Source organism: Andrena cerasifolii, chromosome 10, assembly GCF_050908995.1.
Source record: "Andrena cerasifolii isolate SP2316 chromosome 10, iyAndCera1_principal, whole genome shotgun sequence".
Lineage (NCBI taxonomy): Eukaryota > Metazoa > Arthropoda > Insecta > Hymenoptera > Andrenidae > Andrena > Andrena cerasifolii.
The window spans coordinates 6744751-6762543 of NC_135127.1; the positions used below are offsets into that span (position 1 = coordinate 6744751).

Consider the following 17793-nt stretch of genomic DNA (forward strand, 5'->3'; position numbering starts at 1 on the left):
TCACGTTGCCGCGCCAGTCGATTTGTTCAGCGTAAATACGGAAACGTGCAATATCAGGGGACAGCTGGCCGCGTTGCGTGAGCGGAATCATTGTGTAAACTTACCGCGGGGCTAGGTACAACGGTGGTTTACAGAACCGTCGTGTCTGCCCGATTTACAGCGGATTATCGTTATCGCTGCACGCTCACCTTGAATCCATTGGACGGCAGGCTGCCCCGTAAACGGGGGCAGGCTCCCCCTCGCCTGATGGAGTTGTCGTCGAATAACCCGATGACCCGATTAAATAATTACTCTATCAATTTAGCGAACGACAGGGGGGGGGGAAAGAAACTGTTCCGCGGCACAGTTCTGCGGCGGGGGTTCGGGCAAATGGGGAACCGTGATCGAGGGGGATTGGAAAATTTGCCTGGATACGCTCACCGCCGTCTGTTCGACGTTTGAGCTCAATTTAAGTCTGTGTTCGAAGTAGCCCGAGGGCCTACGTTAATATAATTTCCAAACTGCTTCGATGACGTTAACTAATTCAAGGTTGGAGATTCGCAGGTTTCTGTTGGAGCGGTGCAAATTGTCCTTTATTACGTCCACTTGTGCTTTTAGCGGAAAAGTGGTAGAAGGTCATAGATAGAGAAGGGAAATACTTTGATTAAAAAGATGTAACGTGGTTTTAGCTTTAACGAAGATCTTCCGCGCGAACCTAATAGAAAGTTTTAGTAAATATCAGGTAGATTCGTTAAATTGATGGGTACCCTTGTATTTTGTACACTTTACTCTATGTTAAGAAGTAGAAGAGATTCTTAAGAGGAGCGTTAAAATGTTCAATTAGGCTCGCAGGCTTAATGATGAGAAAAGTGAGAGTCGATGGCATTATTCAGGTCTTTGGCATGGTTTCTCGGGTTCAGAGGCTCCGCCGAGTGAACACAATGTGTTATTGTATTTGTGTTACTAAAGATTGTGTTTGTTGCGTAAGCTGCGGGGAAGAATCACGGAATTCTGTTTTATTTGTTTGAGCATTTTGGGCGCCAGCTTGTGCGGAATAGTTAGGATCGTAGGTGGTCTAGGTGGAATTTCTTAGAAACTAAAAGTTTCCTTGTCACCCCGTGGTTCGCCAGACTGCCACTGTAACGGGTAACACATCCCCGAAATTTTGTTCCCGTAAGTAGCAAACTTTTAGAGATATTGCGCTAAGTTATCCTGAAAATGGAACTTGGCCGAAGCCACAGTGCTTCGCATTTTGCACTGTAACGACCAAAGTAGCTCAAATATCTCCGCGAATGATATTGCGAATTAAAGAAGGATATCTATCCATTAATCTGGCCCAAAAACGAGAAAAATTGCTGAATAGAATCTGCCCTTTTGCATGGATGACCCCAGTGTCCACGAAATAGCGCAGCGCTTCACATTTCGCGCTCCATCGAGCGTAATACCTCGACTATCGAAACGAGCAAAATTGCAAGTACAAGAAAATGCTGGAAAAATTCGAAAAGCTTCCGCGGCGGTCTGATTTCAGAATCTCATAAACTCATTAACCAGAAATCTCGCAGTCCTTTCTCAAAATGAACCTTTTTACAATAATTAACATTAGAAAAATATTTTCCAGGGAGTCAAAAGAGGCTCCTAAATCTTCTACCTTCAGTTGCAATTCTGTGTTTTCTTAGCTGTAATTGGAGGAATTGGAAAAGTCGAGACGCGGTACCGAATCTTTTAAAAATCGTTTATAGTCGCGCCGCTTTTGTGAGTCTACTAATTACGGACACAGGAGTGGAGCATCCTCTAGAAGAATTGCTACTTACCGCGCATAATGTGACGACTAACGTGTAGTTAACGTATTATCGATTGCCAGTTTGCTAATCGGCTTTTCTCTGGCAGCGTTCACTGACCCAACCGGCGACTAATTGGCTTTTCTCACTTGTGTTCGAAAGGGATTCCCGGTGTCGAGGGAAAGCGACATATCGATTTAAAACGTGCATTGAACGCCAACAACCGATACCAAGTAATCTAGCATTCATGAAGTGAAAAAGGGGGAAAATGCAAACGATTTCATTTACCGTTTCGTCGGTGCTGCTATCGACGTGGCGTTGCTCCCTCCGTTGCCGAGTAACTGCAGTTTGATAGTCGGAAATTGATTGGAGATTGTAGCTGAAAGTCTAATTATTAAAAGTTAAAACTGCAAGGAAAAGCTATTCAATCGTTCCTACACTGTTTCACGCACGAAAGTTTCTTATTTCCAAAAATAGACGAAATATAAAATTTCAAACTAAAATAGTTTACTATCGATGACAAATTGGAAAAGCTCGCGAGTATTTAATGTGGAGGTGTTTAGCAAAAAAATGGATTAATAGAACACAATTTTTATTGCACAGTTCTAATTAACGCTTCGAAGTCTAATGAGTGATATTATACAAGTGTCCACCGTATTTTAGTTTATTGAGGAATCAATGATTCAAGAAAATCTCCCAGCAGACTTGTACACATCGCTTTAACACTTAGGTATCGATTATTCCATGACGAATTTATTATAGCATTAGATCTTTAAATGACGCGTTTAAGTGAATCGTTGCCTGGCGGTGGAACTTTATTCCGTGAAAGGTAAACTAATTGCAGCGTCCACTGTTGATTAATGACATGACGCGGTGCGGTAACTTAATGACACAATGCCCGTGTCGTTTTGCGTTTTTCCCGTCGCCGTTCGCCATAAATTGGTCAGAGTTTCTCGGGGACGCTAATCGCCCGTGATTAGCCGGTGACAGTTTAATCCTCCCTTGGGGGGGAACGATGGAGCAAAGCGTGGAGAAAAATTGCGACTTACGTAAGATTAATGCGAGATTCAGGCGAAATTAAAAATATTATTACAGCCTGGCATTTGCAGGTGATATGAACTTATAACTGCCATGTGCAATGAAACAACCAAGTAATTACTGATAACGTAAAGCTGCTAAAATTTGTTCAAATTGCGAGCAGTTTAATCCCATTTAATTGAAAAGGACTGACGCGCTGAATTTTTATCGTGCCAATCAAATATTTGCGATATTTGCAAGCTGACTTTATCTCGAAATCCCCAAAGTTTTCTGACCAAATTAAACCATTCAATTTCCCGTCCCTGCTCGCGTTTTCCAAATCCTCGAGCAGCTCTAACTGCGTCCAATCGTTGCAAATTCTTGGGGTGAAAAGAGGAAGAAAATGAGATAAGGACGTCAGCCGAGTCTATGAAGCTATTACGTCGTTGGTCGTATCCTCTCCCGTAGACCGTGGGCAATCAATGACTCACTCTGATAGAAAATTGTTTGTTATCTCGGACGCATCGTTTGATCGTTGGCTCGTGCGATTAATTACGCCGCCCTCGACACTCTCCCTTTTTCCCCGGGCACGTGTGAACGGCGACGAAGGTAGCCGTCTCTTTTAGAGCCCCGACGCCGCTGCAGACCAAGGTAAAGAGCGGAGTTAGCGCGTGGTGACGCGATGGCGTTTTCTATGGGTTATTATCGCGCGATTCTATTATTACTATCAGGTTCAAGTGCGCCTATACGCGTCCAGCGTTGTTCTATCATTAGATCAGTATCGCGCCAGAGTTCAGTCACCAGGCTCGAGCACGAATGCGTTCTACTGCAATTAGACGCGTTGACGATTTAGCAACATTTAATTGCTATGATGCCACGGTGTTACGTGGATTTTTATCCACGATGCCTCGAATTTACCTTAAATAGTTCCAAGTTCCATTTGGAACTTGTTTCCCTGGAGAAGAAGGGTAAAGGTAGAATGATTAAGGGGTTACATCCATCTAGAGGTTCGGAAAAAGCATACAAGTTCAGGAATTTTTTGGGGGAAAAGTATAAGTGAAAATCATACGCAATGTTTTTCTACTAAAAGATACATCTTTTAACTATATTATTCTAAATTTTCATGACATATTATTATTAACTATAGGAGATATCGGCTTGGATATGAGGCGGACATTCTCTACGCCAAACGATGCATCTGAAAGCAAAAATTCAAATAGATTTTAAAAAGAAATAACTTTCAGAAGTAACTGACCACTCACCAATGCTTAAAAAAACGCGACTTATATCCAAGCCGATATCTCCTTCAGTTAATAATACTATCTCATGAAAATTTAGAATAATATAGTTAAAAGATGTATCTTTTAGTAGAAAAACATTGCGCATGATTTTCACTTATACTTCTCCCCCAAAAAATTCCTGAACTTGTGTGCTTTTTTCCGGACACCTCTAGGTGGATGTAACCCCTTAAGGAGTTAGGATCCTCTTAGCTTTAGCTTCTCAGATTTAAGCACGCTGCAACCTCCACCTAATACTACTGCAATTTTGATCAGATAGAGGCGGGAGGTTTTAGTAATTTACACCGAAGCGGTGCCCGATTGTACACCAAGAATAGAAACATCCAAGTGTCCCGTTTTAAGGACGAAGCACGAACGGTGGCATTCCTCGTTGCACTCTCCCCCTTGCAAGATCATAAAGTCTCGTCGAACAGTTCCTCGACGTAAACGTCAGCCACCCCGCTCGTCGTTGTCGTAGTGTCCCCTCGACAACCGCCTCCACGTCGTAGGCGTCCGCGCATTATTTAACCGCGACACCTCGTCCCGTTTCCCTGCCACTCGTAAATCGCGTTCCAAGCCAACCACCCGCGGGGATCGAACTCGCGTCTGCTCGCCTCTCGCGCCTTCCACGGCGACCCGTTTCCCCGCGGGGCAACCCCGCTGCCCCTCCCCCGCAGAAGGTACCTTCCTTCGGCCCCCGCGGACTTTGAAGTCGTCCACGCGCTGACTATAAATTCTCCCGACGGAGAAGAACGAAATAGCCGCGGCGGCGGCCTTTTTAATCAGACTTCATGCACGCCCACCGAAAGAGCTGTCCCAGTTACCCCTCCGCTCGCTGAAAATACGCGCGATTCCTCGCCGGGCGAAGCCGCCGCACGTCGGCGTGCAACGAGATTGAAACTGGGGTGGAGGGACAGCCGTAGGTAGATTGGAACAGAGACGTGCCTTCTGCCCTGGAACACCTTTGTCGCGCGAAAGATATTCGCGTTTCCGCGCGCCCCGTTGATGGAATCGTCAGCTGAATCGGGGAACTGGGATGGTGCTTGGAAAAGGACGAGACTTTTTAGAGGTTTGAGGGGAGTTTGTGGTGAGTTTCTTTGAATGCGGGAGCTTCTTGAGCCGTTGTCGAGGGGTTTTCGAGAGTTCTCACGCGAATGATACAAGGGTGGTGGTATTTTGGGCTCTGTTCAGCACAATTCTGATGTCGTTTTATATCACTTTGCCCAGCATGCACCCGGAACCCACATTTATTTATACCATTTTATACAGGCAAACACCCGCAGCAAGTACACACTGTAGAAATAAACGAAAAAAAGCCACGGAAAAATTGAACCTCGGGCGATGGGGACTCGAACCCGCGATCTTTGGATCCGCCGCTCACTGCCTAACCAACTCCGCCAAAGTCGATTCTCCCGAAATCTCTATATTCCGAACTCTCTCTTAAGCGGGTTCCTGATCCCTATATACAAATGAAAGAATTTACCGGTACCAGTCTGCGGGACGGTAAACAGGAGAAATTGCCTTTACCATGGTGTGGATAAAAGATACCGTTGTCATTCCCTTAGATCCCGCAATAAAGGCGCACGTGCGTCGCCTGCTATCGCCTGGACAGCTCGCGTGCGACGAAACGGACTCGTCCAAGATCTCACACGAGGCGACAACCCTCGCGAATAATCCCAGGGCCGTGTCGTCGGGCAACGGCGAGGACACGGGATCCAGGAAACCACGGACGCCAGAATTGCCTGGTGGATCGCCGCAGGATCCAACCGGCGCAACGACGCAATATGCAACCAGAAGCAACGGCTCCTATAGCGACGCTTCCGGCTCTTCGGAGCTGGAGGCGCTCCTGCCTCCGATCGACAGCTTCAAGGAGGAGGAACGAGCCCAATGGGAGCCTCTATCTGGCGACAAGTTCACCAGGCAGAAGAATACGCCCAGGTGAGTGGGATAAGGGTGATTCTTATAATCTTGGTGTTAGAATATATTTTCTCCTGTGTCTGGCTGTGCTAGTGGTATTAGGTACAGTAGAACGTTCACAGGGGCGGATCCAGAGTAATAAAATAGAAAAATATTATGACATTGCGTATTATTCTGTATAAATAATTAATGTGAATTTCATTACTTAGGCTATAGTATCAGATAGAGGTAATAAAATATAAGTTACCAGCAAATTTTAAATCTTGTAAAAGAAGGTTCAAATATGTACTTATGTACTTCTACATATTTCGCCCCCTCCAAGAAGGCTCCTGAATCCGCCTCTAGACGTTCAACTCTCTGGTTACGGGTGGTTTTTACAGGCTTCCTGGGGTTCAAAGGTTTGGGCACACTTATCAGTTCCGTGGCGGTGTAAGAAGAAGAGAGGTGTGGAGGATCTATTCTTACACCTCTCTTTAAACACCAAGAAGTCAGTGAAAACCCTAACCAGAGAGTTGAACGTCCTGCTGTACCTAATACAATAAGTACACCCAGACATGGAACATAAGAAGAGATCCTCCACGCCCCTCTTCTTATCAGTGGCAATCCTGTACGGAACTGATGTGTGCCCAAACCTTGAGAGTACCACCTAAGCGCGAGTAGTACAATCGGGAATACGTTCTTGTGTTTCAAGTACATACTATACTTCCTTCGGTAACTGTATTATTTTAAAACTCTCTGAACATTGACCGAATATGTGTTTCCATCCTCCACCCTTTCTGACCAATTGAGCAAATCCTTTCCCGTTAACTGGCTTGATACTGATAGAGACAATAACGTGACGCAGGTTCGAAGCCTACATGATGACCGGCGACCTGATGCTGAACCTGTCTCGCACCCAGCAGAGCAGCGGCCTGCTACCGAAGCACCAGAAGAAGGTGGACTCGCTGAGGTACAACAATCATCACACCCACCATCACCATAATCACCACAATCACCACCATCATAACTCGGTACCTACCAGTCCTAACGAGATGCTGGGCCATCACCGTGCTTACAAGTGCACCGGTTCGAACTCGGCCAGCACCTCGCCGGTAGGGATCAGCAAGCGCGAGAGCGGCCAATGCCCCGGCCAGAGCGACGCTGGCAAGCCGAACGCCGCGAGTTTCGGTTACTCGAGCGGCTTCGTGCGCACCTCGCGCTCCGAGGATCACCTCCAATTCCAGAAGGACCCGTCGATGAGCGCGGTGGACATAGACATCGACGACGACGTCACGTCCAGCCTAAACACCCTGCTGGACACGCGGCCGGACAGCGGCCAGGGCCTGTCCAGCGAGCGGATCGTCTGGACGTACAACGCGCCGGTCAGTTCGCCGTCCGCCTCGGAGCGCACCTCGTGCTGCCAGAACGGCAGCTCGTCGCAGTCGTCCTCGAGTAGCTCCTCGACCGAGGGCACTAGCCCCCAGAGATCCTTATCGCCAGCCTCCCCAACCTCTGTCTCGTCCTCCGTCATGTCCTCCAATTCTGGATCCCGTAGGTTCCCACCGCCGGTGCCCACGGGCACCGCGGCCGCGGCCCTGGGCCCATCCGGCGACGGGACCGCGTCCTCAGCCTCCGGCCTTCATCCCACCAACGGTGACCTCAGCCAGTCCGAGGCCATCAGCAACATGTCCAGTCCCGACTACAACGACGAGGAGACTATGGACATACTCAGTGCCCGCGATATCATGATGGTCAGTGATCCGAGTGACAGTGACTCGACGATACTGGCCAGCGAGCCGCCGCAGAGGAGGCTGAAGAGCGCCTCGCAGGCGGCCACCGCGTACGCGACCGGCCAGGACGCCACCGAACACAGGATAGTGATACAGGTGAAGGGGCCCGACAAGGACGCCGCGTCCACGAGGAACACGAGCCCCAGGCAGAACAGGCGGCGCGGCAACCCTAGCATTCCCGACCTGGTGGCACCGTCCGCTGCGCCCAGCGCCGTCCAACGATCGTCCGCTGCGGCTGCTGGCAACGTCACTCCCGAGTTCGTTGGATATCAGGTGGCGTATTTCCACCCTAGTACTTAGGGATAGCTATCGGTGGTCCCTGTTTCTGGGATGGTTCAGGCGTAGCGACTGATGAGAGGTGTTTGCTGGGTAGCTTCGCGTAGGGTTGGGTGGGTTTAGTAATCTAATGATGAAGGAGGTTTGAAGGAATTGGCTTTACATTGATTATTCAACGGTCTTTTCAGTGGGAACTGGCTTTACTACTCGGCTTCGTTCAAAATTTAGATTCTGATTTTATAAAAAAATTTTTTTATAGTTTTTTGTGAGAATGGTCACATTCATCTTGATTAGTCAGGCATAATGACCTGAGGAGGCAAAATGAAGAGGAGGTAGTTTAATAAAAACGGGCTAGGTGTACAGAAAAGTATACAAAAAAATACAGAATTTGGATATCATAATTTTTTATTTTAAGAGAAGGCCCTAGGGAGGCCTTCTGGGCAGGGGGCCCAGGCAGCAACTGCTTATGAGCCGCCCGTTAAATCCGCCACTGATTGCAGCCATTAAACTTTGTAGCTTTTAGCGTTGACTCCGTGGAATTGATTGAAAGAGCAGCAGGTTCCCCGTGTATTAGTCTACTAACATTTCAGGAGCTAAAGGAGAGCGAGGACGAGAAGGATGCTCTAAACACCGGCAGCTACGACGACAAGCACAGCGGCGCGTCGCCTCCCCAATCCGCCGACGAGGAGAGTGACATCGAGAGTCTGCACAGCTTCCACTACAGCCCCAAGGCGGTGGACTTGCCATCCGCTGTACGACTGGCCAAAAGGCTATACTCTCTGGACGGGTTCAAGAAGTCTGACGTCTCTAGGCACCTTAGCAAAAAGTGCGTGGGTCATTTTTGGATCAGAATCCTGCGTAGCTCCTGTAACGTTCGGCCATCCTTTTGTGATTGCAGCAACGACTTTAGCAGAGCGGTAGCCGAGGAATACTTGAGATACTTCAGCTTCGAACGGGACACGCTGGACGTGGCTCTCAGAAAGTTCCTTGCCCAATTCTCTTTGACAGGGGAGACCCAGGAAAGAGAGAGGGTTCTTGTACATTTCTCCAAGAGGTTTCTCGATTGTAACCCGGGCGCATTCAACTCTCAGGGTAAATGCTACTCACTGTCGCGGGGTGGGACCCTGTTCGGTGCCATCAGCTTGTAATCGTTTCTTTGGATTCACGTTTCAGACGCTGTTCATACCTTAACCTGCGCTATAATGCTGCTCAATACGGACCTTCACGGCCAAAATATCGGCAGGAAGATGTCGTGTAACGAATTTATAGAAAACCTCTCGGAACTAAACGACGGCGATAATTTCCCTAGGGAGGTGCTGAAGCAGCTTTACAACGCCATCAAATCGTACCCCTTGGAATGGGCCTTGTAAGTTCATTTAAATAACTACTCCCCAAGTATCTCACGAGAAACCGCACAAGGGAATTTAAATATCGAATATTATATTGAAAGACACGTGGTTCAATTTAAACAAAAAACAACTGTGCACTGTATAGCTGTACTAATATAAAAAGCTATGGTATCCAGTGGTGCACCCAAAGGGAATCCAAGTGGTCCTGGCAACCCCAAAGAAGGGGCTTCGCAAAAAGAAAAGAAAACTGGATTTTCTTCTCGAAATAAATTTGTATAATCACTCAATGAATTTTATTGAATTTGCATTAAGAATATTTGTATCCGTTCAACTCGGTTCCCCCCAAGATTAAATCCCGAGTGCGCCACTGATGGTATCTGAGTTCAAAATCACGATTTCCTTTTATACGTATAATATTCCTAAACGATTCACGTCACGCATGGTGGAATAAGTATTAATTAAAGCGTATACTTTATTCAGGGATGAAGAGGGTGATGAGACTGCGAATCAGGCGATTCAACAGGGTGATGGTCCAGCGATACCTGGAACCGGAAATCCGTTTCTCGACGTGCCAAATGTTACGGGTGCTACGGAGTTCAAGAAGGGTTACGTTATGCGGAAATGCTGCTACGATTCCAACGGAAAGAAAAGTACTGCGATAACAATACAATCCTCGTGAACAGTACCGTCCTCTTACACGGAGCGTGTTAATATAGACGTAATATTTTCCAGCTCCATTCGGAAAACGAGGCTGGAAGATGTATTATTGTACATTGAGAGAACTTGTATTATATTTGCACAAAGACGAGCATGGCTTCCGTAACGATAGTTTACACAACGCGATACGAATCCACCACGCGCTGGCCACCAAGGCGTCCGACTACACGAAAAAGCAACACGTCTTCAGGTTACAAACTGCTGATCAGGCGGAGTATCTCTTCCAAACGAGGTGAGCGAAGCCCCGGTACACTCTATTCGTTAGCGCAAGATTCTTTCGAGATACAAGTTGAAAACTAACGCGAATTTCCAGTGATTCCAAAGAGCTGCAATCATGGATCGACACGATCAATTTCGTGTGCGCCAGTTTCTCCTGCCAGCCTCTAGCAGGAGCTGTGGGCTCCCAACGAAAGTTTCAACGGCCTCTCCTCCCTTGCAGCCACACGAAGTTATCTCCTGTGAGTAGACCCGCGCGATAGAAGGGATCGGAACAGAGCGGTCATTGCCTCGCCGTCATGCAGCCGAATATAATCTGTTCTCATTGTTTCTCTTTATTTGCAAGCCTTCCTCTACTATCCCCGAAGCGAACTTCGTTCTCTAAGTTCCCATATCTTCGAAAATGGAACACGGCATTGATAATAAAAGAGATTATCCCCCTTTCGGACACACAAGATTTAGAATCACCGTGCAGAATGTAGCATACGTGTAGAAGCGGTTTCCCGGTATCGTCTTCGAAAGTGTTTTAGCTGACGGTTTCTTGGATGTTTTGGTCGTGTTGTCAGAGGGAACAGTTACGGGACCACGAGGAAAGGGTTAGCAAGTTGGAAGCCGAGCTGGAGGAGCACAGGCGACATCCACCCGAGAGAGGGGCGAAAGCTCTGACTGTACAAAATTATAAGGAGAAAGATGCCTATTTACATCACGAGGTAACGACGCATTTAAATCTAGCGGTTTATCAACGGGATGTTCGAGGTTTCGACGCTTCGAGAAATCCATTCCTAGTTTTATTTAATACGAAAGTCGTATTTAAATACTTCTAGTAGTTCAAAGGTATTTTACTAACTCAATTAAAATATCACATATCTCCGTGATCGTAGTTACTCTGGAAAATTAGTGTTTACCCCGGCCGCTAGAACTTTCTAAAACTTAGTATGCGTTAAAAATGTTTATCGAGCGAACCACGCATTGCGTAACTCCAAATAAGAGAAAGAAAATTGAGCCGCGAGGAGTAAGAGGGCACCGCACTTTCACTGCTGTGCGTTTTATGTTTCTTCATTCTTAAACCGTTGCGTAACCCGAACGTTGGAGTGTTGTTCGCGTATTTAAATTCGCCGGAATTATCGCCTCGTGAGAATGGGTAATCACTAGTACAGCGAGGTGCCTAATGTCTCTTTAATTTCAAGGGAACATTTGTGTTAGGCGAACAGTACTGATCATGTTACTCGGTCAGAGCCAAAGCGTTTCAAATAGATATAAAATAGAATAGAAGCATTTCATTCACTTTTTTATGTTTGATTCACTCTTCTGGATATAAGAAAAAATAAACTAAAAGCCCGCAACGATTTCTGTGCTGCAGCTGAAGAGGTACAAGACGTACGCATACCTGCTAAGGTCGAGGCTGGCGTTCGCGGAGGTGGAGCCGCCCTTAGTGGAGAGCAGCATCGGCGAAGTGGACGAAGGGAGCGGGGCTTTGCTGAATTCGGACGTGGCGTTAGTACCGCCGCCGGTTCCTGATCGACCAGCCATAAATAGGTACAGTTACAGGGCTGCCATTTACAACCGTAATCTGCTAAACGGTCAGGACTACGGCGGGGACATTGGTTGACGTGTGATGGGTGTCTTTTCAGCATGTGTGGTCTAGTCTGACCTGCGTACGTACGCAGGCAGAAGCAACAGCTGAAATTTCCAAAGGAATATTAACGAAAAACCTAACGATGTACGCGACGCATCACTTGTTAAGTACTGTACTTTACTGTGCCGTGTACTCACACTTCTCTTTTAATATATCTAATCGTGATCTATCAGCGGCCATTAAAACCAGGTACAGGTGGTCCCCGGTTGTGTGCGTGCCGATCATGCTCGGCCGCGTGCATATAGAGAGGGAAGCTGGGAGTACTTGGCGCCAACATTGTTAAATCGACGAGCGCACGGTAAACAGGGCACTTCGAGGGGGAGCGATTTGACCAAGCACTCCGGAATCAATTATCCGCTAATGAAAGCTGCGATGTCGGTATATATTTCATTAGATCTCGATGGAGAGTGCTACCAGCGAGACGAGGCGCGACCTCGTTCGGGCTAATTTCATTTATAAGTAATAGAGATAATAGAAATCGACCACAAATGTGACGGGGGTGGCCCGCACGCACAAAGCGGAGGGGTGAGGCACGCATACAGCGGGGGACTACTGTAGTAAGTGAGTAGCATTCGTACAGCGCTATAACACAGCAGCAGCATCCAACCTTTCGTACACTATTCTCCGGTATCGATTTTAATCGAGGTTTCCTTTTCAATTGGATTTTATTCATCGTCGCTCAAGTATCACGTTTGTCGATAAGTTTTTATAAGGATCCATCGATGAAGCATTAAAGACCGCTGCTGTCTTAAGCGCATACTCGGAACCGATTAACATAAAGTGGTGATTGGGTGAGGGGATTCACACCTAACTCAGCATAGTGTAAATGGTTCACTAATTATACCCAGTAGATCGTTAAAGTGTTAAAAGAAAAAGACTTGACAAGGCCCGATTAAGACTCGTGCCTTGAGCTGAAGATAAGACCAGTTACGTATAGGACAATTCTGATTACCGGACGAGACGGTGTTCGAATGTTGATTAACAACACGGCTACGGAATGGATAGATAAGTGTAACCAAACGTTCAATTAATCTCAATATAAGACTACCTGTATAAATGAAAAGCCGGACGAACGAACATATGTTTATTAAAACGAACGCTACCAGTGCAGTTTTTAACGATTGAATCTTTCTTAAATGTATCGTAGAATCCAAGCTAATTTTTCTGTATTAAAAGCGTAGAATTATAGGGGAAACATTCGTAAGACAAAAGAAACGAAAAGGGGGGGGAAGAAAAATATTGTAAAATCACCGGCGCATGCGGGAGAAACAACTGTATGGTACTTTTTGTTGCTATACCGAACTGTGTCTGTCTTCGTACAAAATATCTTACTCGAGCATCCCTTCTCATGCTTCTGGTTTCCGCTTTACGTTCGCTGCTAACATTTTATAACATACTCGGCTAGCTCGTGCGGTGGGTGTTAAGAGTAACGCGCGCTTCTCCTGCTGCTTCGAAAGATCCACCGGGAACAAACGCGAGTACCCGGTGCAGCTTTCCTTTTTCTTCAGTTCTGAGTGCTACTTACTAGACGAAGCATAAACCTCTACGGATATCTCCACGATGACTTACAACTTCCAGATCTTATTTCTTATTTACGGAACGTCATTTTATCAGTGAAGTACTTTCCCGGAGAATCAGATGTTTCTTTCGTAGAGCGTAAGTGCCCAGCGTCGGGCTTATAAGTGCGACGAAGGAGCAACGCGAGTGGCACCTTGCAAAATCCTGCGCAGTGATGGATTCCAAAGTACTTTACGTTTATTGTTGACTATTTATTTAATGGTTATTTATGGCGGGCATGAAAGTTGAAGTAGGGTAGAGATACTTTTATTTTTTATGATAAAGTTAACCGTACGTTTAACCGAGTCGCGTTTCCTTATTGATACGATTATGTGTACCGATGATACGAGGATCAAGGATGTCTTGTTGGAAAGGAGTTAGAGCGCTCTGGCTGTCTTTGGTTTCATTGTTGTTTTGCAATGAAGGCGATTGCGCTGAGAGGCTAAGGGCTGAGATACGTTATGGAAGTCAAGACTGGATAAAAAAAAAAAACAAACTATTTACGCGCATATTTGAATTCGATTATGGCACGATCAAATTTGTGTATCAGCCATTTTACAAGTGTAAATGTACGATATATTTTTATATTTGGTATATTTGTCGCGAATAGCCCGATCTATTCTATTTTATCTGCGCCCTCGATTTCCATGTGTTGCGATACGACAATGCTCGACGAAGAATTTTATCTTTATAACGAAGAGCGTCATTGGATCGCGTACGTTTTTCTGTGATCACGTTGTTTTACGTTCTGTAAATTGGTTGATACGTCAACGAAGGGAAGGGGGGGAGGAAAGAGGAGCGTCACTTGGTAGTTTAGTTAACGAGATGTAAATCGCAAGAGAGGATTGATTAATCGGATCTTTCGTTACTCGTGAGAATTAATATCGCAGATAGGACTACGTAGGCCTCATCTTATTCTAATCACTGTTCTGACATTACGTTTAGATGCATAACAGTAGCAACTTATCGAAATTATTCTAGCCTTTTTAAAACGATTATACAGTAAACGTATATGTATACATGTATGTATATATCGCCGCGCATATATAGAAATATATGTATATGTATACGCATAATTGTTGTTGCATAAAAGTATTACGTAATAAGCCAGATGCTTCAGATTCTATGACAGTGTTGAATTTAATAGGAGCTCCTTTTGTTGATAGAAACAGTTTTGCATTCTTTCTTAACAGATTTCTTTCGGAATATTTATAATACGCCATTTGACGTGCAAGAAGTTGTTAGCTCAGTTAATTTAAAGCAGTTAGCTGACGCAGTGTTTGTTAACGGCCGCCACTTGAATTCTTTAACAGTCAGTGAATTCTACCAAACTTATCCGGATTGACTGAAGCGTTCGATCCAAGGATAAAAGAAGGCATTTGTAAATATTACGTAATCATTTTATGCCAAAGTGTTCTGTATCTAAGAAAACGACACTGTACTCTTGGGAATCCAGCGTTAGGACCCGTTAATTTCTTACCTTTTCAGTTGAACAATCAATCAAAAAGCTACGATTTCTGTCAGTGGTTGCATTGAACGAAGGTTCACCTAGCGATTTCGGTATAACGTTTGTATTATAAATTGCAAGCATCTTAGGGCAGACGTTTGACGAATCTGTTGGCTAGTCAAGTTAACGTTTTTAGACATGGTTCCTGTAAATCGTGCTGCTGCTCAGTATCTACGAATACGTTGATTTAAACATATACCAGCCAAATATATATTTCGTTACTTTTGTATTTTTCAATGTAGATAGCCGCTTCGATCCTCCGTTTACTATCTTTATCATCCTTTTGTATCGTTCTCGAGAAGTCGTTCACTACATCTAATCATAGTGTACACTAGACCCCTTGTACATAAAACTGTATTATATGTGGATAATATAACGATTATTATAAACTATATAATGCTAATGGCAATAAAAATAAACAGTCTCCAGGATCATATAGATTCACAAATTTCATGTGCGAATCCCAAAGTTTCAGATGCCAGTAGGTACATCTAACACGGTATATACATATATATATATATTATATATATGCATCTGCATTTTCTCCTTCAGCGTTGCATGTCAGAGGTGCATGTTGTCAGGCGTTTGATAGAGCATGCACGAATGGTTAGTTCTGCATATTTCCCGCAAAGTAATTGCATACCCGGTGAGTTTGTACACGTAAGCATTAATATTCCATTATCTTTGGTTTAATGTACGTAACTAGACTTAAGCGCAGTAAGAAGTTTCTTTTATGCTAGAACTTTCCTCTGCACGGTTGCTCGGAGAATGTTTCTTAACTAATAGCGATCTACTAGAATTGCATGAACTGCCATCATCGCGTAAGGAGTTTCCTTTTTCAATTAACCTGAACGTACACGTAGAGTATTATTTGATTCCTCTTTGGTGTAGAATTTTATGATTCTCTACTGAAAGCAAAATTGCACAAATGAGCATGAACGCTACACTGTCCCATTTTAATACAGATTGCTGTATAGATTCGTATTATGTACACGAGACGAGGAGATACTTTGTGTTCATGTCATTAACAAGTTTACTTTTCCAAAGCGGAAATAAATAAGAAGTTCTGCATCGTGTAATTTGCCAAATACTTATTTAATGATTATATCAATTTATTGCATGCGACAGGATCGAACCAGTGTCATCGTGAACGAAGCCAGCGAGCCATCATCAGAACAGTTCCGACAGCAGCCGAAGTTACAATTAAGTGTTGCGTAGCAAATTTTCGTTGAGGATTTCCATTTCGCGGGGCATATTTATATCGTTTTCTGCGAAGAAGATTATTTAAAGGATCGAGGAAATGATCTCCGGAATAATTGCAAAAGAATTTCTAATCTTGGGATACATTTATTTTCAACGATTACAATACTCAAGTTCCATAAAGCTCAATGCAGAAACAAACCTATCACGAGTCCATCGTCAAACAAGTTCACGACTTCATTATCAAACTAAGACGTAAAAACAAATTACGTACTAGTGTTGTTTCGAGTCTACTTAACCAGAAAACGAAATTTTGTAGCTACTTTTTTCTGCAAAAGGGAAGTTTAAAGACTGCCTGAGGAAACGAAAGCATAAGTTATTTCAAAATCTCAGCGTGGAGGGAACTTAACGTGATGTTAAGAAATTTATAACGCATCGGCACGGCTATAAAATTTAGTGTACGCGCGTGCAGCTGAGAAGGAGAGGCATCAATCGGATTAATTGTAATGTGTAACAGCAGAAGATATCGCGCGACGTAACGCGGTTTTTGTGATTTGCCGGGTCAGTTAAAGATGCTGAGAAAGCCCTAGCTAGATTCGTCGTGTTAGGGACAATTAAACAATATACAATCAACGTCGAAGTGTATACGTTAGTCGCAGTGCCCATCGATCGTATGGATTCATAAAATTTGTTAAGCTGTTTTATAGTGAAGATTTACAAACTCGATACATGGTTGTCTGAATGGTCGTAGTAGACGGAAGTGTTTTATAAGCGTTGTACCTTGTTTCCGTACTTACTTTACTTTTAAGGATAATAATTTCGTTCATCTAATTGTACATAAGTTACTGTAAAACGTTAGACCGCCTTTACAATTATATCGTGCATATATGCCAAAGAATCGCATTTAAAAATACATTTTTATTACAATGTATTTCTTACTCGCATTTACATTCACGAAACTCTCATCGAGCGCATTATTTCCGCTTTTGATATATTGTAACGCATCACTTCGCTATCTCTGTCTCTCTGGTGTTTATACAAGTATACGCGTTACTTTAATGAATATACAGACCCCTCCTATTTTTTTCTTGCTTCATTTCGATTGAATTTACATAGTAAGTGTCACGGTACTGAATTTCTCGAACGCTCCGTTGAATTTGTTTGCTATAAACTAATCGCGACTCGTCCCTGTTGTCGAATACTCTCTTGTATATATTGTTTTAGTTTCTTGTACTCCTTTTTGTTATACTAACCGAAGAATGACTGTGTACTGTCTGTACATCCAATATATTCCTTTGTAAATATTACTATATATACAACCATGGAAATAAAATTGTGAACACGAAGTGTTTTAATTTGCTTTAGTCATTATCGTTGGAATATGAAGTATCCCATTAAGTCTTTTTCTATGAGGCATTCAAATTATGTTCGATTAATTCTTAAAGGCTTCAGATGTTTACCTGAGTGTAAGATATAGAAGTTAATTTACGATTATAAATAAAAGAAATGTGTTTGTATTTATAGGAGATACTTGTTCTTCACACTTATTGCACCCCTCTCAAGGATATGCTAATAATTAATTAATTGTGAAGGGAATA

The 17793-nt window shown here is 44.3% G+C and overlaps 1 protein-coding gene across 9 annotated transcripts in view; it reads left to right on the plus strand.

Annotated features, from left to right (window-relative positions):
- The window catches only part of Efa6 (Exchange factor for Arf 6), a 68755-nt gene extending 51214 nt beyond the window's left edge, over positions 1-17541 (plus strand). For 4 of the 9 annotated variants that reach the window (XM_076821562.1, XM_076821567.1, XM_076821564.1 and 1 more), the window contains 10 exons: positions 5617-5989; positions 6813-8010; positions 8604-8839; positions 8912-9105; positions 9187-9379; positions 9843-10012; positions 10095-10311; positions 10393-10537; positions 10862-11005; positions 11656-14661. In XM_076821562.1, the coding sequence (XP_076677677.1) occupies positions 5617-5989; positions 6813-8010; positions 8604-8839; positions 8912-9105; positions 9187-9379; positions 9843-10012; positions 10095-10311; positions 10393-10537; positions 10862-11005; positions 11656-11904 (3119 nt within the window). In that variant the 3' untranslated portion in view covers positions 11905-14661. Of the gene's footprint in view, positions 1-5616; positions 5990-6812; positions 8011-8603; positions 8840-8911; positions 9106-9186; positions 9380-9842; positions 10013-10094; positions 10312-10392; positions 10538-10641; positions 10802-10861; positions 11006-11655; positions 14662-16123 lie in introns of those variants that run through there. The other 5 variants (XM_076821565.1, XM_076821566.1, XM_076821570.1 and 2 more) reach the window with 5 other exon arrangements.
- Positions 17542-17793: the final 252 nt, after the last annotated feature.